This window comes from Cucumis sativus, chromosome 3 (genome assembly GCF_000004075.3).
Source record: "Cucumis sativus cultivar 9930 chromosome 3, Cucumber_9930_V3, whole genome shotgun sequence".
NCBI lineage: Eukaryota > Viridiplantae > Streptophyta > Magnoliopsida > Cucurbitales > Cucurbitaceae > Cucumis > Cucumis sativus.
In genome coordinates this window covers 27,324,276-27,348,802 of record NC_026657.2, presented here as the reverse complement: position 1 = coordinate 27,348,802, position 24,527 = coordinate 27,324,276, and the positions used below count along the sequence as shown (strand labels likewise).

At 30.6% G+C, this 24,527-nt stretch overlaps 2 protein-coding genes, 1 long non-coding RNA gene and 2 other non-coding genes across 6 annotated transcripts; 2 read left to right on the top strand and 3 right to left on the bottom strand.

Annotated features, from left to right (window-relative positions):
- Nucleotides 1-1,468: 1,468 nt before the first annotated feature.
- LOC101203832 (glycogen synthase kinase-3 homolog MsK-3) lies at nucleotides 1,469-5,451 on the bottom strand. Its single transcript, XM_004148533.3, has 13 exons — nucleotides 5,158-5,451; nucleotides 4,112-4,313; nucleotides 3,936-4,028; nucleotides 3,798-3,857; nucleotides 3,409-3,681; nucleotides 3,170-3,244; nucleotides 2,983-3,039; nucleotides 2,754-2,894; nucleotides 2,615-2,665; nucleotides 2,406-2,501; nucleotides 2,233-2,316; nucleotides 2,040-2,142; nucleotides 1,469-1,948 (listed from the first exon to the last, which is right to left on the bottom strand). Exons 2-13 carry the CDS (start codon nucleotides 4,223-4,225, stop codon nucleotides 1,866-1,868), a joined length of 1,230 nt encoding a protein of 409 aa, XP_004148581.1. The 5' UTR covers nucleotides 4,226-4,313; nucleotides 5,158-5,451; the 3' UTR covers nucleotides 1,469-1,865.
- Nucleotides 5,452-13,208: 7,757 nt separating this feature from the next.
- On the bottom strand, nucleotides 13,209-15,017 carry LOC116402548. Its single transcript, XR_004214985.1, has 2 exons — nucleotides 14,796-15,017; nucleotides 13,209-13,555 (listed from the first exon to the last, which is right to left on the bottom strand). It is a non-coding gene; the product is annotated as an uncharacterized LOC116402548 (long non-coding RNA).
- Nucleotides 15,018-16,337: 1,320 nt separating this feature from the next.
- On the top strand, nucleotides 16,338-20,730 carry LOC101203588. 2 transcript variants are annotated; one of them, XM_031883289.1, is made up of 8 exons: nucleotides 16,338-16,883; nucleotides 17,080-17,113; nucleotides 17,877-18,089; nucleotides 18,538-18,627; nucleotides 19,683-19,748; nucleotides 19,861-19,952; nucleotides 20,038-20,085; nucleotides 20,480-20,730. In XM_031883289.1, the coding sequence occupies exons 1-8, from the start codon at nucleotides 16,603-16,605 to the stop codon at nucleotides 20,595-20,597; spliced, it is 942 nt and encodes a 313-aa protein (XP_031739149.1). In that variant the 5' UTR covers nucleotides 16,338-16,602; the 3' UTR covers nucleotides 20,598-20,730. The 2 variants fall into 2 exon arrangements, with proteins under 2 accessions (XP_031739149.1, XP_031739150.1); XM_031883290.1 differs by having other exon boundaries at nucleotides 16,340-16,978.
- Nucleotides 20,731-21,415: 685 nt separating this feature from the next.
- TRNAA-UGC lies at nucleotides 21,416-21,488 on the top strand. The gene has a single exon. It is a non-coding gene; the product is annotated as a tRNA-Ala (tRNA).
- Nucleotides 21,489-21,546: 58 nt separating this feature from the next.
- On the bottom strand, nucleotides 21,547-21,619 carry TRNAF-GAA. Its single transcript has one exon. It is a non-coding gene; the product is annotated as a tRNA-Phe (tRNA).
- Between the last annotated feature and the right edge of the window lie 2,908 nt (nucleotides 21,620-24,527).

The following is a 24,527-nucleotide window of genomic DNA, read 5'->3' as shown; positions in this document are numbered from 1 at the left end:
ATATGGGATGAAACTTTATCCAAAGAATTACGATTTATTTATTGTCCAACTTTGACAAAATGAATTAAATTATTTCCTAATTTAAGTGTGCAGGGAAAATGTGATATGGACAGTGTTTTAGATAACTAATAATCAAGGATGCACCTATATTTTTAAACCAATTGCAATTATAGTATAAATTTATTGATTAATTATTAAAAATATGTTGAATAGGTTTATGATTAACGAGATACAATATTAAAAAAATGTAGAGTTCTATTCGACACAAATAAAATTTTAATACCCGACTTATAATCCAATAATATTATGAACGTAAAACTTCAAGTCTAGTGTTAATAATATTACACTTTTTTTAAAATCCAATAACTTATTTAACACAAAATCCAATGTTTCAACAACTTATTAGACGCTTTCAAAAGTTGATAGAAAGTTCAAAAATGACTAAAAACGCCGATTTTTGGAACACGCTAAAGCGATAGCATGTGAGTATGTTAAAGATGGAAATTAGGTAAGTAGCTTTGAAGCAAAGCCGAAAGTGTCACAAGTCATAGCATAGGGGACCAAAGGGAAGGTCGGCTCCCTCTCAAACCACTTTTGCCCTCCCACCATACTTGTTTCCTTTTTATAATATTCAAAACCCCCCCTTTTTCCCCATCACACCTCTTTTAAAGTTGTTCTATGTCATCCTTTCACCTTACCCAAACAAAATTCTAAATGTCAAGTTGAAAAGAATATTGGTATCTCGATTTCATTGAGAATGATTTATAACAATTCACCCTTTTAAAACAAGTTTGAACTTTTAAGTGTTAATATTGGGTTCTTATTAATATCTTACTGATTTTTGTTGTAATTTATTAGCGTTATCACAATATGATAGAAAATTTCAAGTGTTGATTCTCACTCTCCTCTCCTTTATATTTAACTTTTTTAAGTCAAAAGGGGTCGTTGTTTATACTAGTGTATGTAGGTGGGGTTGGTTAGAATTGGTGTTTTGTTAACAAGAACCAAACCAAATTTGATATTGATGTAAGAATCCAAGTTGGCTTAGTTGAGGTTCATTGGTTTGCTCAACTTGATTTGTTCGTTCGAGAGGTATTAGAAAATTTGTTTATATTTACTCATATTAGTCTAATCAAACCAAAGTTGGTTTAACCAAATCTTCTCAAAGACGACTTGTGTAACCGCTTATTCCATTAGGATTGATTCTTATGGTACTAAATCACATTCTTATCTCAACGCACTATATCGAGAATTTTGCAACGCAATAAGATGCTCTTTTGACAATGTTTAGTCCAACCCCGACAACCTTTTGACATTTCCTTACTCTAATAACATCCATCAAGGTTCCTTGAATAAATGATACCTCATTTAGAAAAAATTTCTAGTACTGCAATAAGTACTGATTTGATTTGTTCTACAATAATTCAGTCGCAAAAAGAGGAAAATAGAACTTAGAAAACCAGAAAAGTTGAAGTTATTGGAGTTGGCTCAACATCCACCAATAAAGAATTTCGCGGCATCAGTACACAAATCTTGATGACATGGTAATTGAAGTGGCAAAATTGCTGCTGAGCATATTCCAAGGTTATGTTCATTTGCAACAAGGAATTACAATCTGTCTGTTAACTACAAATCAAGGGCGGGTATTAAGAACATACCAAGCAGAACCATCTCTCAACTTGATTTCTACACGGACAAACAAGGGGCGGCGGCCATGGATATGAAAAAATAATAGGGGAATGGGAACAAATTAAACAGGGAAGAAAATAACAAATAATAGGGGCTTCCATTTGTAATTTTATGCTAGCTACTACTTTCTACAGGCTTATGTGTCACTGCAGCGTTTAGACTACTACCCGACCGCTTTACGACCCAAGAAAATTGCATTGTTTCCTTGCGTGTTCTGGAATAAGCCTCACGAGCATCTCAGGGGGTACTCCCTTCAATTCTGGTTGGCAACACAATTGAAATAAACTAGAGTTAGGCATATATATCACAGCTGATGGACCAGTAGTTCTCAAGTAATTTGAGGTTTTTACCATGAGCCTTGAAGTTGAATAAGGGAGGAAGGAAACGTCCGTTTGGCAGACGAGTGTTTGGGTCACGGAGTTCATCAAAAAATGGATGAATCAAAGCCTCCAACTGCATTAATGTGGAAGAGAAATTAGTCAGAGACTCGAATGGGTATCCGCATTCAAGTGTTGACTGAAATTTTAAAATCTTTCTACTTACCGCTGTGCTTCGGAGGTTTGGAGAGTACTGAAGTAATCTTGAAACGAGATCCACAGCTTCTGGAGGCATTCTCTTATGGAATATCTGATAACATGGATGTATGCACTGTTAAATTGGTAAATTACTTAAAAGGAGGAACAGGGAACATATATGTACAAAGTTTTTTTAAGTACCTTGTGCCATGGATGAGCTTTAATTTGGGGAAACTTGAATTCTGTGTAGTTAGGGTTCATGCACTTAATTTCCTCCCTGGTTGGGGTTCCTAGAACCTGCAAGAGTTGTCAAATTAAACATTGAAGTCAGATCAAAATAAGAATAGAAAAGACTGCCAACAAAGAAAACCTTCACAGCTCTTTAAAAATTAAATTAAAGCTCCTAATACCTTGATTATCTCAACAAGCTGATCAACTCCACTTTCACCAGGAAATAGCGGCTGAAAGAGTCCAAGAACGCTTATTAGAATCGTTTTTACTTAATAGTAATAATAGTTATGCAGCGGTCATGGGAGGAATTTTACAAACCTGTCCAAGCAATAATTCAGCTAGAACACAACCAGCTGACCAGATGTCGATGGCTGTGGTGTACTCGGTCGCACCAAATATGAGTTCGGGTGCTCTATAGTATCTAGAACAGATGTAAGCTATATTTGGTTCGCCTCTAACCTGCCATATGTAAACTAAATTAGTCTCCACGTCACAAGTAGAACCACAAAACAAAATGAACATTTTCCAAAATTCAAAGAAAACGAACCAAGACTTTTGCGCTGCCAAAGTCACAAAGCTTGAGTTGGTGGGTGTGTGGATTAACCTGTCAAAAGGAGAAAGTGAAAACAATCAGCAGACAGAAATGGAAACCAATTAAATCTGTGGATTTGAAATATAAAATCAAGTTACTTATCGAAATATTAATCGACGCCAGAAACAGAATGAACACTAACCAGTAAGTTTTGAGGCTTTATGTCTCTGTGGCATACCCCAATACTATTATGAATGTATGAAAGAGCTCTGCAGATCTGTGTAGAAACGAAAGTAAGAAAACAAAGAATATTAAAACCAGGCACAGAAAGATGTTCTCGAAAGGCCCGTTCATCTTAAATATAGTAGTTTATATGCATATGATTCAATACAAAACTTCACTATCCATACACAAAAACGAAGAGGGCTGTTCGGCAAAAACCTGATAAAAATAGAGTTTGACGTAAATCAGTGGCATCCTTTGGTTCATCTTGTTGTAATGTTTGATCACTCTATGAACAGTTTCAGGGACATATTCAAGAACAAGATTAAGATAAAGCTCATCCTTCTCTGTCGTTGAGAAGAAACAATGCTTCAGGGACACGACATTTGGGTGGTCTAGAAGACGCATAGTCTGCAACTCCCTATTCTTATACCTCTTGTCCTGAAGAACCTTTTTTATCGCAACTGTTTCACCAGTTTCCAAGCATTTTGCCTGCAAAATAACATTGATAATATATCTTGTTTCTTAAAAATTAGAAGGATGAAATGTCCTCTACTCTTAGCATGCTCACTACTAATCGAAAAGCTTTTAAGCTCTGAGCAACATACCTGAAATACAACTCCAAAAGAACCATGTCCAACAGCACGCTCAGCCATGTAACTGATAGTCTAAAACAAGTTTTAAAAGAGGTGTCAGGAAAGAAGTTAAATAACAGTAGTCTCGAGAATAAGTTTTTTGACAATCACCTGTTTTGGTTGGCCATTCTTTCCACCAATGGTCGTTACAATTATATGGCCCGTTTCAGTACCGTTTCCATCAACAACGGTGGCTTCAATTTCCTGTTCCATCCAATTATAGGTTAGAAGAAATGTATTGTTAACTAACGCCATGGAAGGAAAAAACTAAACAACATCTTAGGTACCTTATCATCCCTAATTTTCATATCATTCATCTCATCAGGCAGCCGGTCAACACCGATTGTGCTCCCACCATGATCCCTTATCATAGAAGCTGGAGCTACGCTTACTGATGTCATTTGCTTCAAGATGTATAAGCAGCAAATATGCTTCAAACTTCACGTTCTTAACTCTGAATACAGTCACTTATCTAAAGAAGTAACCAACCTGCAACAGTTGGTAAAAATGTAAGAAGAAGCAAATAGTGGAAAATAACATAATAGAGCATAAACAAGTCTACAAATATAAAAGGATTCAAAGAAATTTCTGTCGCAAAACAAAGGATAATGTAAAAGGAAAGTGAAAAAACACCAAAGGATGAAGCTCAGCTAGTAGCTCCAAAAAGACAAAAGTCTTTACACAACATTTAACAGATATTTCAACAGAACTCTTGCTCCAAAAGAACAAAATAATAATAATAATAATACACCTTCCTGAGAGCAAATTCAACAAGTATCATGTTGTTCTACAGCCCAAACAGCAAAAATAACATCTTGACTTGAAAATTTTCAATCGAAAGGGGGCAAACATATAAGGTATCTTAACATCCAACCCTAATGCCGTTTCCTAGAGCTTCAATAGCTAATCAAAACCCAAAAAGCAAAAACAGAATCATAGAAAAAAAGAAACCCTAGCTAAAACCCAACCCTTATAATACGATCGGCCAAGACAGAAATCTGGAAAACCACCACCAACGGAAGAGGCTCCACCGTCTTCACCAAACAGAAAAAGGAAACCTAAATCCAAGATAACCCAGATTCGATTTCCAAAGAGCTTAAGACAAAATGAGACACAAAAATAAAAAATCCAGGAAGAAAAAAGATTCCACAAACTTGAAAACAGAGAAAAGGGAAAAGAGAAAAAAACAACATGCATAGATCAAGCAAACCCTAATAAGCAAACAGAAAACAAAGCAAAACCCATGATGTATTTCAACTAGAAGAGATCAAAAAAAAAAAAAAAAAAAATCGAACCAATCAAAGAAGAGGGAAAAACAGAAGAAACCCTTTACCGATGAGCTGAAAGGCAGAAAGGAAATGGATGTTTTAGAGAAAACCCAGGTCCAAAAACCAGGTTTGTGGAAGCGAATCTTCTGAGAAACGAAGAAGAAGAAGATGATGATGATGATGATGAAGAGTTGTTCGAAGCAGAACAAAAAGCGCTGATTGTTTGTTGTGTAGAAATGGAGTATTCCCAATTTGGTTGAGCAACCAAGTTAGAAGGGAAGAAAGAGAGAGAATTGATAGAGAAAGAAGGAGGAAGGGAAGAATGAGAATGGTTTTTGAGGAGGTTTGTTTGTATTTGTTAAATGTGTTTGTGAGTTGGGTGGATAATGGTGTTGGCTTTAGCTTTTTGGCTTTTTTGACAGTCAACGAAACGACAGAGCTGAATTCAAAGCTCTCATTTTTATATTTACATAATATACATTTGTTCATCAATTAATTTAATCTCCATTCTTCTTTTCTTTTTCTTTACTTTTCTCTTCTTTCCACAGTCTCTTCCTTTTTGACCATTCAAACCTCCCCTCTCCCCCACTTTTCCACTTTCAAATACCATTCTCTCTCTCTCTCCTCTCCTTTCTTTTCATACTTTTCCCAAATTAATAAATACAACTTTACTATTTTACCCCTCATTTTGTTCTTCTTTTTCAAGCTTCAACTAAATTGTTTTTTAATCACCTTTTCTTATACAATATGCTCTCATACACTATAACATCTGATATTATAGTATGATTGAAAATTGTCACACCACTCTTTAACATAATTCAAACATTTTAATGAATAAAAACTTCACACCTATCCAATAAATTCTTTACCTCAACTTGAGTTTATGAGAAATGTCACATCTACTTCTAGAATCTTTGTTGAGTAAATTGGTGATTAACTTTGAATGATGTTAAGAATGATTTATAACTGTCTTTTAACTTTTTAAACTACAAGGACTGAAATGGTAATTTACTGGCCATGCCAAAATGTTTGAATTCTATATACTTTGGATTACTTAAATATATCACGTTAAAACCATCATGTTCAATTGTTTTGTGGGTGCAATAATTAAAACTCTTAAACTTGTTCAAAAATGATTACTATTGCCCAATTTCTATTATTTTATCTAATAAATAAATAGCATACCAAACTTACTTTTCACATTTTGTAGTTGGACATACTTTCTTTTTCTAGTGTTACGTTCAACATTTGGGATCTTTTTCATCTGTACCTAGTTTATTGTTTAAAGTTGAATGTCAATGTGTCTTCGTTTAATTGAAAGGGGATGGAGAATTTGTTGGATCATTTGTGACTCTATCGAATATCTTGTTTGGAATAGTTGTGAGAAGGTGGATTTGTGCTGGGTTATTAAAAATTTTGAGGTTCTAGCAATGATTACGAGTCTATCTAATTTGTTGCTTCAAGTTATTGGTTGTTCTTCCCTCCCTTTGATTGTGGAATTTGACTCTGTGATCTTATTTACACCCTTAATCACGAGAGATTTGATTTGTCTTAGTTGGGTAGTTTGAATGGGGAGATTATCTCTTTGGTTGAGGTGGCTTGAGTAGTTTCTTTTCCTCAATGTTCTAGATTAGCAAATGGAATGACTCATCATCTGGCTTGTGTGATATTGTTACGTTATATGGTAAATTTATAGCTTTTATGTGAACATGGAGAATTTGTCCTAATTGGTTTTTCTCTACTATTTATGAGGAGATGTGTGTATCAAATTTTTTACTTGTTTTTGTTGATAATCATTTTCTTTTTTAGAAAAAGAACACATTTCTTCTTCTATTTTAATATGAACCCTTCAAGATAAACTTGTATCTCTTGGTTTCAACTTTTCTTTTCTTTTTCCTTTTTTCTTGTTTGTAGTAATAGGTGCTTTTGTAATCTAAGTCAAAATCTGTTTATATATATATATATATAAACTTTTGTTTGATTTTTGAAATTTAGTCACTATATCATTATGAAAACCATAATTAAGAAAGTTTGTCAAAGTTTTAAAATATAACATGTTGTTTCATTCACTTTTGTTTTTATGTTTTTAAGAAATAAAAAATACAAAAAAAAAAAATGATTAAGCTATGTTGGGTATACATGTTCTTAAAAACAATTTCTCAAAATAGCACTTATTTGAAAACAAAGAAAATGATATTTGAAAACAATAAACGGTCGTTTTCTTTGTTTTTAGATTTTGTTTTCAAACATTGTGGAGATGAAATACGTAATTGAATTTTCAAATCTACGACCAAACACAATCTTTTATTTTTGAATTTGAATTTCAAAATTTTAAATTGACACCAAATGTGTTTTCAAATACAATAGAAAATGAGATTTTTTTTTGTTTTTTCACAAAATTATTTGTTTCCAAAAATAATTTTCGGATTACAAACCAAACCAAGCCTAAATTATTTAAACCTAATTCTAAATTTTAAAGAGTCTACTATAATATTTTAACTTAAAAAAAAACTGTACTTAGTGGATAACAACTTAAACGGTAAACTCTTATATTGTATGTTATTAGGACAATAATAAAATTAGTACGTGTTTGGTTTAGATTTTCAAGTGATCAATTTTAAAAATAAGTCATTTTGAAATGAAAAACGTATACATATTAAAGTATTTAAAAATACTCAAAATAGTTATTGAAACACCTTTAAAATTTGTTTTAAACGGATTTTATAAAAAAAATAAATAAAAACAACTTCTCCTAAGATAGAAAAAAAAATTCTCTTTCTAATACAAACCGATGATAACTTTAGTCTATAAACTTTTACAATTGTGAAAAACTTAAGTCCTTAAATTTTCTATCTAATAGGATCTCTACTTTTTTGAAAAACGTATAAATATATCTCTTACATCAAATATGTCTTTTATAAACGCCTTCATGCTTATTTAACTATTTAACCGGAAAGAAATAAAATTTTTAAAATACTTGAATTGTTTATTAAACATAAAATTAAAAATTTAACAAACACACCATTGTTGGTGTTTAGTGAACAATTTTATTTTATATGGTGATTAACAATGATTTAATAAAAGCATTCGGACATGCATTTGAAAACTTTGGAGGAATTAGTTATTAAAAAGAAGAAAAAAAACAAATTGAGGATGTATATATTATTTGGAAAAGAGAGAAGAGTAGAGAGTGCATGTTTTTAGGTGTTTAATTTACTAAAATGGCTTTTAAATAGTTTGTCTCATTATCAACCAATATGATTCATGAACATTGTTAACAATAATTGGTGTCACCTATACCAAAGGAATCTTTTTCACTTTTTAAAAATTAAATAAAACCATTCATTACTGAAGCAAAAAATAAATAAATAATTCTGAGAATTTATGATGAAATATATGACACAAATAATTGAGCATAATTAAATCATTCCAATGTGTTCTTTGTTTAGATTATTATACCATAAAAAAGGGGAGATTTGTTTAATCTAGAGTGTAAATGAAGATACACTACACTACAGCACTTCAAATATTTGGGAGTATAACAATATTATTGATATCTATTACTATCAATTTTTATTTTTGTTAGGTACAAGAATTTCTCTTAAAAATTATGCTTTTTTTTTCAATAACAACTAAAATTAAGCTTGAATTAGCATATACATATATATATGTATATATGGTGATTAACAATGATTTAATAATGTGAAGTAATTAGTTAATTATATGATGTAGTAAAAGAAAAGGTTAATTAGTTGCCATTCTTGGAAGCCACTCATTTGGTCGATAGCAATTAGTCGTTGTTTTCATTATTATTTGCACAATTATTGACCTTTTAAATATATATATATATACACATAGCCCTCTTCATTTTCTTAGGGTTTTAAAAAAAAATCGAACACCTTTCACATTTATAAGTCTCTTTAGTTGTTTAATTAGTTCCAGTATGGATTACTATAATAGGTTTGAAGATAATATTTAACCTATCAAACAATACAACTTTATAAGTCATCCTTGAGGTATTAAAATTGGGTTAGGACATAAATAAACGTGAGTTGGGATTATGGAAAAGATAATTTGTTGATATCAAAACCTAGAAAAGACATACTTTTAACTTTGTATAACAACAACAGTGATTTAATTTGCATGAGAGAGAACGAGATATTTAAAGAAAAATGATATCATACTCACCAATGTGGTGAACAGTCACACAACACTTTGGTGCTTAACTTAAAAGATGAAGAAAACTTAGAGTCGAAGATATATTTCGCTTACCTTTTTTTAGAGAATTTATGGTGTATTTATGAGACTGTAATTTGCTTCAATCCTTTAGGATTAGGTTTCATAGTTCATTCAAAGCATCGTTCAAATTTTCTTAGATCAGATAACTCATGCAGTGTATTTCACCGAAAGCTTGGTTAATTAGGCTTGACCTTAGCCCACTCCCAACCTTTTTTCGAGATTCATTAGTGTTGTTTTCTGTCTGAACTTCTCTTCTTAGAGAAAAGAAAATAAGTTTTAAGAAAACTACTTTTGTTAGTTTTCAAAACCTGACTTAATTTTTTATACATTGGAAAGAGTAAATACCAAATATAGAAACTTAAGACTAGAAGTAGTGTTTATATAAGTTTAATTTGATAAAACTAAAACTTAAAGATCCATTTGGATTGTTTAGTTACCTATAAACTTTTTTAACTTCATTTAGAAATACCTATTTTAAACTCGTAAAAAATCAAATATATATCTACCCTAAAAATCAATTAGTTACCAAATGTCTACTCTTCAATACGGTTAAAATTTAAAAGACAATACTTACAAAAATCTACGGTTTTTTCTACGAATAATTGTATGTGGGCTTCTTTTTCAAATTTAAATTTAAAAATTTATACCAAATAGCACCATTTTTAAAAGTAAACTAAAAATATAGCACAATAATAAAATGTTTGTAAAAATATCAAATGTTGACTTGTTAATTGGTAATTTTTTTAAAAAAATATCAAGTCTGTCCTGACTATCACTAATAGAAGCTATCACCATAGTAGATATTCAATAATAGCAACCAATAGTTTTTCGAATTGAAAAATATCATCGATGACATCTATTAATGATAATAACTTATAGCAATTATCAATTACTACAAATGATAGTTGCTATCGACAATAGTTGTCAATTTTATAAAACACAAAACCGAGAAAAACTCGTAACGGTAAAAAAAGTAGAAAGTTATCATTGATAGAATCTATAAGTGATAACTTTTAATTTTAAAAAATTACAAAATATGCAATTGTTCTATTTTGAGTTCAAGACCTTGAGATTTTAAACGGGGCACGACCACTATATCAAAGGCAGAATATAGTAAAAAATGTGCATTATTTAATATATATATTATAATTTGACACTTCAAAACTAATATTAAAATACAAAAATCAGGAATGTGAGGAAACATGTATGTCTGACCCCTTAATAGGTATACCCATGATTATTGTCTTAAATGTCATTTATGGGAGTCAACCAATAAATTAACCTCAAAGTTTCAATAATAATAACAACAACAACAAAGTGATTTTCTTTATTTCTTATATCATATTTGGTAATTTTCATTATTATTTTTAATCCATAAAAAAAAAAAAAAAAAAAAAAAAAAAAAAACTAATGAAGTGAAGTATAGGAGAATTTGTTGACAGAAAGTGAGTGTGTCATTAACTATGATTTTAATGCAATACATAACATCACTCAATTAAATGTCACTCATAAACACATAGCAAATGAAATTCACATAGCTTTTATTAAAATTGAATGCTTTTGAATAAAACTAATTTTCAATTTATTAATAAAATTAGACCCACCCAATCCCACCTTCTACTTTTCTATCTATATATATATTTTTTGTATCATTATGAACTGCCGCGTTGATTGGTTATCTAATTTTGAGGCTAATTTAATTCATGACTCCATCACTATTCTCATTCAAACAAATCGAGCATGGTATTAATTTTATGATATTTGAAAAAAAGTCACCTTTTTTATGATGGAGTTTACAAAATCTAACATTGTGTGGTTATAATGATATCAACATTAAACGAACTTTCATTCGGTGCTTACGCTCTAATATTTTCTAAGTTATCACATCTTATTAGAGATAATAAATAAATAAAAAACGATTGATAGTGTTAGTTTTGAAAACAAATATGCATGGTTTTTATATAGATATATAGAAATGGAAGTATTGAGAAACATAAAAGTAATTAAAGTTGAAAAGAAAGCACATGGGACTAAGTTATACTACAACTTTCCTTCACTCTCACAACATATTCAACTCTGCATTTATCTCCATTTTACCAAAATTCCATCATTTTCATTTATTTATGTATTCTCTCAATCAACTTTGGTGGCTTTGGAAATAAATTAAACTCGTTCTAAGCAAAAAGGAAATAATATCTCATTTAAGAAAAATAATACTTGATTTCATCCTCAAACTTTCAAATAATACTTGATTTTAGCACTTAATTTTGATTTCTTCTTATCTTTTCAAATTTACAAATATGAATTCATATCTAAATAAAGATTTGTTTTTTAAAAACATATCATAGACCAAATAAGGACTAAATAAAAACAAACTTGAAAATTCATTGACAACCTTTTAATTTAATTAATTGAAGGTTCATTAAATGCATATTAGATGCTTTTAAAGTTTATTTTGTTTAAGATTGTTGTAAATTTCAAAATAATTATTGCAAGTTGTTCTTTTAGAATAATCAGCTGTGAGAAGAAGTAAATTATGTTAGAGTATTTCGTAAACAAATATAAAAACATCTCATTTTCAATATAGTAACTAAAATAGATCTCTAATCAACTTTTTATTACTAAATAAGAAAGTATAAAATTGAAAACTAAAGATTAACTAGAAATTTCACCTGTTTTTAGAAGAATTTAAGAGTAGCTACTTAAAAGTGATTCTAACTTATTTAATTTAAGCTTGTTTGTTAAGATTTTTTTCTAAATACCTTTAACGCAGCTTAAATGTGAAAATTTTAAGTGAAACCAAAGTTGGAATGATTTGGCTTTTTTTAAAAAAAAGTTAATGTATGTATTGAAAAAAATGAATGTATTATAAATCGTAAATATGACATCTATTTAACTATATTTATGACTTTCTAAAAGAGTTTCAATTATATCTTATCTAGAAACTTCAAGTTGTAAATCTATTTAAATTGGGTTGCTACCACACAGTGATTAGTGAAATGTTTATAAAAAAAGTGTGTCCAATATTATTGATGATTATTTTTATTTAGCTATGTATTATAATTTCATGTCAATTTAAGTAATATTTTAAAATGGATATGATCATTCACAATATGACATCTTTTGTAGGAAGCCAAGAAATATTAGGATTTAAATTTAGGAGAGTTTTAAACTTTATTTTTATTTCTGAAAAAAAAAATCCTTTAATTTACGTGTGAGAATGAATATTGTATTTAATACTTTGAAAAAGATAAATAAATGCATTTAAAAATTACAAGTGTTTTTGATAAAAGAGTTAGCACAGGCATGCATGAAGGAAAAAAGTTCATACATGAGAATCAGTCTCGACGACCATCATCTTTGTTTTCGGATCAATTGAATATCTTCGTGATTGCAAATTGGAATTTCTATCTACATTTTTCATAAGGTTGACCAAGTACTCAAACCTTTTAGGAAATTTCATAGAATTGCCTTCTTAATTTTCAATTATCTTCATTATTGCATCCAATATACTTCACTTTTTTTTTTTATAATTATTTATGCAGCTTTTATCTTAATTAATTCACTTCTAAATGCCTTGCATATTTATGTTGTTAACGTGGTGTTAATTTGAAAGATGATGGACAAAATTTATAGTTAAGATGTGTCTTTGTATATGAAGAATTTGTGATTGAGTTTGATAAGCTAACTAGAATTGATCCAAACCATCGCAATCTTATCTTAAGACGATGTTTAGGATTTAGGGTTTTAAGATAATTCTTTGAATCTTATACGATCACTAACCTCCCATTAATTTTGAACAAGGACATCTTGTTCTTCCCTCTTCGTCTAAATAATTAGTTGCAATTTCGATAAAGTTAACAACACCATCATAATATTCACTAGAAGCTTGATCTCTTAAATTTATCCAACTTCGATCCATAATAAGTACAACGCTTAAAGTACCTAAGTTAGAAATCCATATTTTAGAATCAAAGCTATATGTAAATTGCAAAATATCACACAAATGATGAATGAAAAGCCCAAAAACAATTGCCTACAATTGCCACAAAATATCACCTACAATTCAATTCTTAGAAAAATACCCCAATAACAGTTAATGACGAAGAGTATTACTAGAAACAAAAGAAGGATCATGAAGCTTTTGCATTGTAACAGGACAGGACATGTAAGATTCCCGATGCCAACCATTTCTCAATGCTTCATCTTTCATAAGTTTGTTCTCTGCAAAAGAGTGACAGAATCCTCAAAACAAATCAAGACTTATTTGACATCTAAACAAGTGAGGGATGGTCTCATGATCATCAACTTCTTTCATGGAGAAGAAAAAAGAATAAAACTAATTACAAAAACCAGAGAAACAAGAGGCCGATCCCCAAACCTAAGCAAATTATACTAATTTTAGGACCCTTCTTTGGAGGCCTACCCACTGTTTCCAGACTTCCTTGAAGTGCTAACCAAATTAGATCATTCATTCTCATCTTCCACAAAGCTTGTACAGACCCTTTTAGACAAAGTTTAGTAACCAACTAATTATTTGGCGAAAATTTGAACAAGAAATTATGAAAGATTGAACAACCGCAACCATTTTATCAATATCACTCTTTCATTTTCTGTGTTTTGTTCTGGTGATAGTATTCTATAAAAAATTTAAAGAACATAAAGAACAAAGAAGATTATCTTACCATACAATTCCTGGAAATTTCCTTTTGATAAAAAAAAAATAAAAATAAAAAAAAACTCATTAAGCTATACAATGTTACATCCCTCTATTCCTTCCAACACCATTTAACAAAACTAAACTTGTTCGGTTAATTTACAACACCCCCAAAATGTATGGAACAGATTTGAAGATCATGATGGATAAGGTTGGAAGATTATGAAAGATCATGAAAGATTGAACCCCCAAAAATGCTAATTTGAGCAGTTGGCAAACGGCCACAAAACTTTGAAATAGATGGTTTCAAAACTCAATGAAAGTACTCATCCAAGTTCAGGTATTCTGGCTTAGAACCAAAATGTCACTAAAACCACACATAAAAGAGGAAAAAATGATAAGAGCCATTCTATTGTGAAGATAAAAGTAAAAAGGGGATAAACATAACATTCAGCAACTGCAAATTGGTAAAGTGAGGGTTTGACATTCCTCATAATAACGATTTTGATCATCAAGAAACTTAAACACAACATCAGCAAATTAACCAATTTTGATCATCACTATGAAACGATTTTGATGATCTAGATTCAGTTCTACCCATTACTTTGACCACAACAGCATGCTTGATTTGGGATTCCATTCCTTAAACGAGGGAGAGAGAATGAGGCCGGAGAGAACTCGGTAGAATTTGTAGACACACCGCCGGCACACAAATGGAACACCCCCAAAATGCTAATTAAAAGAGCTAATTGAAAATAATCAAATATAGATAAGGCTAATATCTTTAAAGAATTAGGCTTTGACTACCCCAAAAGTGCAATGGGAGATTGGATTGATTGAGTTCGAGAATGATAAGAGCAATGGACACTGTTTGCTAGCCTCGTCGGAGTGGATTGGACCATCCAAACGTGAGCTTCTGTGTGTCGAGCCGTGGGCCGAAACGTCACCTTCTTTTGAGTTTTGTGTGGCCGGCCGGTGGAGATGGAGATGGAGATGGTTTAGATTGGTGATTTTGGGATTTTTGTCGAGGGAAAGGAGTTTAAATAAAATAAAACATATATTAAATAAATTATTAGAGAAATAGTTGGACGCAAATTAAAATAATAATTTTTTTGGTAAATCTATTTATTATTGTTGTGTTACGACTAAGAAATGTGCTTTCGTTAATAATAATATTTTATGACACACTTTTTGGGTTGTTATAAACGATTATTTGCCGACAAAAATTACTTGTATAATTATTTGTAGTCTACGAGTTTGAACAACAAAATCCATTACCCACTCGATATATATATGAAGCAAAAAAAAAAAAATGGTGCATCTACAAAGAGGGTTTTTGGAGATGAAGTTAATGTCTATGAAGACTGCATATGTGAGGAATAGGAATTGGATGAATTGATTGGTGAAGGTAAGAGAGAGGGTCATCACATGATGGTGTGATTGGCACAAGTTCTCACCAACATGAGATTGACCATTAGATTGATTGAGTTATGTCGATGATCACATCAGTTCAGTATTTTGGTAATTACGATTTAATATTAAGCAGAGACCAATATGTATCTTTCAAATGAAGAACCTGAACATTTAGCATCACTCGTAGTCATACATAGAAACTTTAAATAATAGTTGATAAACTTACCAAATCTTCTACCGACAGTTAAATGTAAACGTGATACAATGTGTATAAAGGATTAAGACTTGAAAGCTTAAAGATTATCCCATGTTTGAGATATCTAGATATGTGTATGATGACTCCAAATTCTCATCCTAATTCTACGGTATTTTATATTCTAATTTCATTTCCATTGTGCTATCTACTATAATTATCTTTGAAACAAACATGAATTTAAGGTCGTTATATAATATACACCCTACGTCGTCGTAATTTTGATCTCATTTGTAGTAAGATGTATATTTCACTTACTACTTGTGACATGCATTTAGGTATATTTAGCCAATTTACAAATATATATCTTATATTATATAATGAAGAAGAAAATTAAGAGATAAAAGCATTACAATTGAATTTATAAATTGAAGGGATAAATACCATATAAATGGAAGTATAAAATAATACTGATTGAACCATAACATCAAGTATTAGTTACAGGATTAATTACAAATTTGATATTTTTAATATTTAATTGAATTTACAATTAAATATTTAGGGTAAGATCAAAATAAGTATTATGGTTAAATTTGTTTAAAAATAAAGTCAAAATGTAACTATAAACTACATTTTAATTTTGGGATATTTATGAAATATCATTTGTGAGTGGATTACATCTCTCGGACTTGAAAAAGAAAAAACCATGGTTGGGTTGGCTATTGGCATGGCAATTGGCATCGTAAGGAAGGCCCATAATCGAATCCAATCGACTCTACCACTCAAGAAGCGACAAATTGCACAGTGCCGAATCTGCTGATTGGTATTACCAACTGCTACTTCCTGCTTCTCTTCCAACCTCACAGGCATCCAAATTTATGTGACCACTCCCCATTAATTATATCATCAACAACAACCAAACCCCATTTCCCTATTTGATCTTAAGCCCATCCTTCACCCAATTTCAGCTTGAGGGGTTGGAGGATTCGTCTTTGATTTCTCTTAAAAATGTTCGAATCGCCTGTGGAAGAAGGGTGGCGGTATTGGGTCAGATGGCAAGTTCCTGTTTGTGGTCTAATAATCGCCATTCCATGTGCTTTTGCTTTGAAATTCATCAGGAAGTCAATGGCTAAGCCTCTGCTTCTCTCTGATTTGTGGTCTACTCATTGGAGGCATCTTAGTCCTTTATGGCTTTTACTTTACAGGGCTTTTGCTTTTGTTTGCTGTGTTCAGTTACTGTATGAGATTGTTGCCTTGCATGGACCTTTTGTCTTCTTTTTCTACACTCAGTAAGTTTAATTCACTTCTAAATTGTCTTCTCCCTGACTTGGTTTGTAGGGAAACAATGGAACGTGAAGGACTTAGCATTGATTTTCATGAATAAGTTTGGAACAAGAGTTCTTAAACTATCTGGGTTTTTCCTCTTTTTTTCTTTCTTTCTTTTTGTCTAATTCTTTGTTTCTTTGGCGGAACTGATTTTTGTAGGTGGACAATGGCTTTAGTAGCAATCTATTTTGCGGTATGTCTGTTATCAATTTGGTTCATATAGTTTTGGTTGAGTTTCAATGTAGTCCCTTTAATTGTTTAGTTTTAATGTACTTATAATGTTAACATTTTTCAATTTATCACTTAGTTGAGTTACAAAGGATGCAGTTAATATGTTAGTGTTAGCAAGTTTGTATATGAAGTGTAATCGAAGATGGAGTTATTCGATAAATATGCAAAATAGAAAGAAAAAAATTAAAAACATATTTCCTTAATAATTATACAAACTTCAATAACGTTTACAGTAGAAGTTAGTCGTTTAACACCAACTTACAAAGTTGGTGGGCCAAATAGCCCCTTCACACCTTCACCTCCACGGAGAAATTTCATCTTAAAACTTTATACTCCAAGCACATATTAACTTTAAACTTAGTTATGCAATTAGTTAAACCTCATCTTTTTAGTTTCTCAATATGCTCATTCTCACTTATTTCACTCGACAATAGGCCGTAATAAGAAACATTAGCTCATTGCCACATACTTAATATTAGTACAACTTGTAACGACTCTACGAACGATGACAGGCAATTTGTGAGGTTCAATCAAATTTTAGGGTCTATGTTAGAAGTTTTAAAATCATTGGAATAAAGTTGAAAGTTCAGTAAGTATGAGTATAGGGACCCAAATGAAACCAAATTAATAATTTATCTAAAAGTTCTGTTTAGAGTGCTTACAAATTATTTGAAGTTAGTTATTTTGCCTGAAAATTTTTCTGATTACTCTTGTTTACTTTGCAGCTGGGGACAGTTGTATCTGCATATGGGTATTGGTGTCCTTCCAGGAAAACCCATTCCAAAAACGAGGAGGATGTTAAACTCATGGAAAAAGATCTGAAAAAGAATGTAGACATTGTCAAAGAGGATACCATAAAAGTGCAAAACGAATGTGCTCAACAGGAATTTCAGGAGAAAGCAGGATGTTTAGGAACTCTTATGCAAATGGCATATCTGGTTCATTCCAAATCACCTCTCTACACTACGATCTTTTGTTATTCCTCAACATTTTGATCAGAATAGTTTATGTATATGTGTCTATCCTCAATATATCTCTGTTGCTTAGTGGGTCTATATATAATACTTCATAAGTGCCTGCATTGCTGCTAAATTGCTTGGTTGATGCATCATAGCTCATGAAGATGGAAAATTTGGACTCTATCAAATTAAGTTGAACTTCTTTCTGTAAAGAGTTTTCTGAGTTCCCTCTTTTCACCCTTTACAACAAATTTTAAGCTCATTGGCGGTTCTTGAGGATCTCGTCTCCTCTTTTGCGTTATGCCATTGCTAATAAAAGTTGTTTGTTGTTCTTTTAGAAGAATCTGTAGAATACTTGCGACATTATACTCGTTTTCTTCTTCTTTCTGTGAGCCTTTGCATTACCTGTACTTTTTATGCATTGCAGGCAGCAGCAGGTGCTTCTGTATTAACCGACGTAGTGTTTTGGTGCCTTCTCGTGCCATTTCTACTTGGTGAAAATTTCCAAGTCAGCCTGGTGTGTATTGACTTTCCTTGGTCAATTTGATTATCAGCCTGTAACACAATCTTTTCAGTAGTTCAGAATCCTTCTTATTCTTAGTTCCCTTTTAATCTTAATCAAGCTTGGTGACCAAAAATCTTGGTTAAATAACTTCATTATCATGCATAACTTCACATTATTAGTTCTTTGGATTGTGTTAAGATGAACATATACTCTGTAGAAACTATAACATGCACTACTATTACATTATGTATACGGCTATCTTCTAAATTACAAAAAGTGCCTCTCAACTTTTAAAACAAAATTACTCTCGAAAGTTGTAATATTACTATTGACTTTTCATAAATGCTTCAAAACTAACCTTGAAGTAAAAATTCATTAGAATGTTGGATGAAAATAGTGCTCTGGTAACCTAGAATTGAAGTTGGTACTCAGATTCCGATTCCAAGGTAGTTTTGAAACGTTTATTATATTGAAGGGTAATATTACAACTTTTGGAAGAGGAAGGTTCTAGTTGAATGGAATTCATTATGCTTGATGTAGGTCTTCTTATTATTTTCTTGAGCTGCGCTCACTATGATAATTTTCTTATATTTTGTTGCATTAGATTGATGGAAGTAACAGGTTATATGGATGATAAAATCTCAATCTACAGCAAGTTTCATTTGGTCTGGCATGTTATGGTTAAATCATCACACTACTACATCTACGTGCTTGAGCTATAAAGATAGTGTAAATTAGGCTCAAATATCGGCACAAACCCAAACACACGACGCATGCAAATAAAATTAAAATCACTGGTTTTGATACTATATTGAATCACTGCTACATCCGAGTGCTTGAATTGATAAGCAAGAGTAAATTTGATGTGCTTTATCTCTACATTTGTTAAAAGCCATTCTCTTAGCCGAATTTATAAAACTATGCATACTTTTTGTTGAGTTTACATTTATGTTAATAACAGTTTGAATCCCTCAAAACTCTTTTCATCTTACACTAGTGTAGAACAACATTCTAGTTTCCACTGCATACTTCACCTCCATTTCTTTTGTGTTATTTGTTCTTGGCAGTTGATTGGTTCCATCCATGCTCTGAATGCTGTTTTTCTTCTTGGAGATACTGCTATCAATAGCCTTGTAAGTATCACATGTTCAAGAAGAAACCAAAGTTCATATTCTCTCACTTTTTGGATCACAAAGACTCTTCAATTTCTTGTCCATGCTAAACCGAAATGCTTCGCTTTTGCAGTCATTTCCTTTCAGTGGTTTTGCATACTTCGTGGCCTTTGGCGGTCTCTATGTCGTTTTCCAATGGACCGTGCACGCGTGCTGTGTGAATTGGTATGCAATTGATTCTTGTTCTTGAGTTTCCTTTTAGTATCTTTCAAAAGAGAGAAAACAACAGACTTCTGATTACTTACCTCAGGTGGCCATATCCTTTCTTTGAGCTCAGTACACCTTGGGCTCCTCTCTGGTAAGTGCTGATTACAACTCTTGTCAAAATGGCACTAAATCCAAAAGTTTAAATTGATAATTGATAATTTATTTTCTTATATATTAACGGTCTTTGAAGAAAATACATAGATGAAAGTTAAGAATTTCACTTGAGAATTCGTCCTTGGATACCATGTTAAGTTACCACTAAGCTCAAAAACACAAATTAATCGGTTAAGATTTGTTTTGGATAGTTTATGTATATTATCAACACTTCCTTTTGCTTTTAAGTTCAAAAAATGGAAGAAAAAGAAAGGGCATCGTAGGTACCTTGAACACGGGATTTCCCTTTCGAGCTAATATAGTAGAATATGTTTAATATTTTACATACCATTTGAACATAGATATTTGATGTGTGATATTTTGCACTACAGGTACCTTGGCTTAGCAGTGATTCACATCCCCTGTTATGGAATATATGCTCTAATTGTGAAGGCAAAATATTCACTTCTGCCAAGATTATTTCCTCATGCTTTTGTCAAAACATTTTAGTTCTCTCTTTCTCTCTCTCTCTATATAAGAAATAATAATAATAATAATAAGTGGGTGGTGTTATATTATAAACCACTGGAAATGCAATGACTACACATTGAATTGGTGCATCGGACTCTTATATTCTATGCAAGCTGCATGATGTGTAATATAAAAACTAAATAATCTCCTGGTGTTGTTTACATTAAAAAAAAAAAAAAAAAAAAACAATCACATGATCCAAAGTTAGAGAAAAACGAGAAGATTTTACCATTTTTTTTATCTAATAAAAGTGGTTATGCACCGAAACAATACATAATTTCGTGTATAAAACATAAATAAAGATATTATACCAATATTAACGTCGAAATTGTTACACAACTAACTTTTCAAAAAGTTTATGGTAAGGAAGACAAAATTATGTAATGTTTATTTATTACATTGTTAAATCTGTTTTTAGAACATGATGTAAAATGCAATTGACTTGGAGTCTCCTCAAACTTAATTTAATTTAGTATCGTTTTGTTTTTAATCCTTTAAGTAGGTGTTTGGAGTATTGTAATAGAATGAGAATATTATGTAATGTAACATAAAATTTATGTTTAGATTTAGCGTTTTAGGTCTTAGTTTGTAACGTTAACTCATTCCGTTCTAATAATTTTCAACTTCATGTCATTTCCACTGTTTTCTCGCTTCACAATTTTATTTTTCTGTTTTTAATTGTTAATGCATTATGATATCCCTTAGGTTTTCAGTATTTTGATTAGAAATAGTCTTGAACTTTGGTAGGTAATTGTTTTTATTGATATTTAAATATAAAATAGTTAGTACGCCACAAAGGGGATGTAGCTCACATGGTAGAGCGCTCGCTTTGCATGCGAGAGGTACGGGGTTCGATACCCCGCATCTCCATTTTTTTCCTTTTTTAACAAATACTTTCCAAGTACCAAAACAAAAAGTGAAAAATGTATGCGGTGAGCGTGGATCGAACACGCGACCTTCAGATCTTCAGTCTGACGCTCTCCCAACTGAGCTATCCCCGCATTTGTTATTTAACGGTAAACTATAATTATGTTCACTTAATTCATAATCCACTATTGTGTTTCCAATTTATTCTAAAAACCAAAATCATATGTGAAAATCTGATTTCAAATTTTCAAAATCGAATCAATTGTGAATTTTAAAATATTTGTTTGAAAAAGGAAATTAAATTATTATATAACTTTTAAAAGTTCCTATCTCAATTTATTTAAGTAATTTTCATAAATATAATACAAAATCAAATTACCCTTCAGATAATAAAATAAAAAGTAGATGAAATCAGCTATTTTTAAAAAAATATGTTTGGTTTGTCATTCATTTTCTCTTATTCTACAATTTTTCTTTTCATTTCCATCTTTTTTTTCTACTGCAGTTTTGCATTTATGTTTTTTTTTAAATCATGATTTTTTGTTTTCAATCGATCATATATATATATAAACAACCTCAAATGTGTAGATTGTGTACAACTTATTAGCTCGTAATACCGAGTTCACATTAAAAAATTTCACCATCATAAACATTTAATTTGCTTTTCTTATGAACAAGGACTTTTGAAGATGAATTTGGTCGTTTACTATTGAAGACGATCATAATTTGAAAAATGACAAAAAAAAAAATAGAAATTTGTTGCTACATCTAGGAGTATAAAAATAACCCGACAACTTGGATTATCCAGTCCATATTATATGGATCAGGGTTGGGTTGAAAATTTTGATTCAACTCAACTCATTTCGAATTAATTAATTAATTAATTATATATATATATATATTACATCTATTTTATCATTTATTTAATAAAAGTAAAGTTATGACTATTTTGTTAAAGGATCGTATGGAAAGTTAGTTAGTTGATCGTGTAAAAAGTAAACGATTGTTTGAAGGTAGAAAGTTAATCGATCACGTAAGATGGTAAGCAATTATATGGAAAGCTAAAAGATTGTTTAACCTCTTACGCGATCGTTTAGCAATCGTTTAGAAAGCTAAACGATTGCGTAAGAGGGTAAACAACCGTTTAGAAAGCTAAACGGTCGTGTAGAAAGTTTAGAGCAAACTATTGTGATAATTTTTCCTACACAACCAAACATAGCTATGAATGTTGATTGTTGAATAGTTACAACAATTTTAAACTTCACAAACATTAGGAATGGAAAGAAAAAAAAAACACAACTCTACAACCTAACCCACCTGAGTTGGGTGGAAAATTAATTCGAGTTATTCAAATTGTCAACCAAACCAACTCAAAAATATGTTTACGTTGGATTGAGAATATCTCCCGAACTCAATCGAACCAAACTCATTTACGCTTCTAGTTACAATTATCATTAGTTGCTTCCTTTCCAAAATACACAAATGAAATTGCTTAAAATTAAAAATATTAAGAAAATACGGTGGTCTTCTACCATTGAACTCTTTTTTGTATTCTCTCATTCCTTTTGCACTCCATTTATGTGTTATAGTTTTGACATTATATACAATATTTATACAATTGCTAAGAAGACTAACCCATTAATCCTATTTAATTTTGAATAAACACTCAGAAGCTGAAGATTGCAAATTTGAGAGTTGTTGGTTAATTATTAATTGACATATTTAAAAAAACTACAATAAATCAAATAATGCTAAATATTGCCATCAATTATGAAAAAATAGTTAATTTTAGCATTTATGGTTGAAACAGATAAATAAATCAAGATGAAATGAAAAGGCATACAAAGGAATGAGGGAAAAAAAATGAAAGTAACATGAAAAAATAACTTAATTTAATAAATTAGGACGATAATTAATTTATTTGCTCCAGATTATATGTATTTTTTATTTTCAATATAGATTATTAAATACCATTTTTTTTACTGTATTTGGTCATTCATTTGGTCATATTTAAACATGTTTATTTTTTTAGATTAATTATAACCGGGTTAAATTCATTACTTTTTTTATGTAATTATTGTTTGAAGTTAGAAACGAGACATAAATGAATTAACTATCACATATAAATAAAAGAAAATATAAAGGAGAGGAATATTAAGATATGAAAATAGAGTTTAAAAAAATTGACTGTAGTTGAAATTTATTATTAATTCATAAAATTTTCACTTGGTTAATTTTTTTTTATTTTGAAAAAGGTGTTGGTTTTCTAATTTAGTTGGTTAAATTTGTGAACATATAATTCAAAAATATATAACTTGTTTATGTCTTCCTTTAAAAAAGACAATCATATGATTGAAATTAACCCACGTGACTGCAATGCCTTTTAATTAGAGCAAAATATTAATAAGAACAAATAAACAACCTAAAGAGAATAATAGAGAAGAGAGGAAGTGGAGAAGACAATTTGACTCAAAATCATTTGTGTATATCTCTACCACCTCTGTTTATATGATCATGAGAAACAATGATTACAAAATCAGTCATGAAGGTTAATAGATGACTTTATAACCTAACCAGTTATGAATATCTAATAATATTCAACTTTAATTTAGAAATCCTAATAAAAAGGGTGATTTTTTTTTTTTTTATGTTAACAAAATTTCAATACCTTTTTTTAAATCATCTTGTTTCAAGGTGATTTCTTTTTGCATCTATCCTCCCATTTACATTCCAAATATTGTAAAAACGAGACACAATCGAAACACGGATATAAAAAAAATATAATATTAAAAAACTCAAAATTTCAAATTTCTCCACTTTCACAAAATTTTATGGATCTCTTCAATATGAATTGTCTTACAAATCCACAAAATACCACTATTCATAGATAATATGGGAAGCACGATGTGAATTACATAACCACTAAGAATTAGTATCTTCAAGACATTTAACGTAAGAACTGGATGAGAGGAAGAGTGACACATGGTAGACACCAACTTAAGATGAGATATTTGTTAATATTAATAATACCAAAAACAGTTT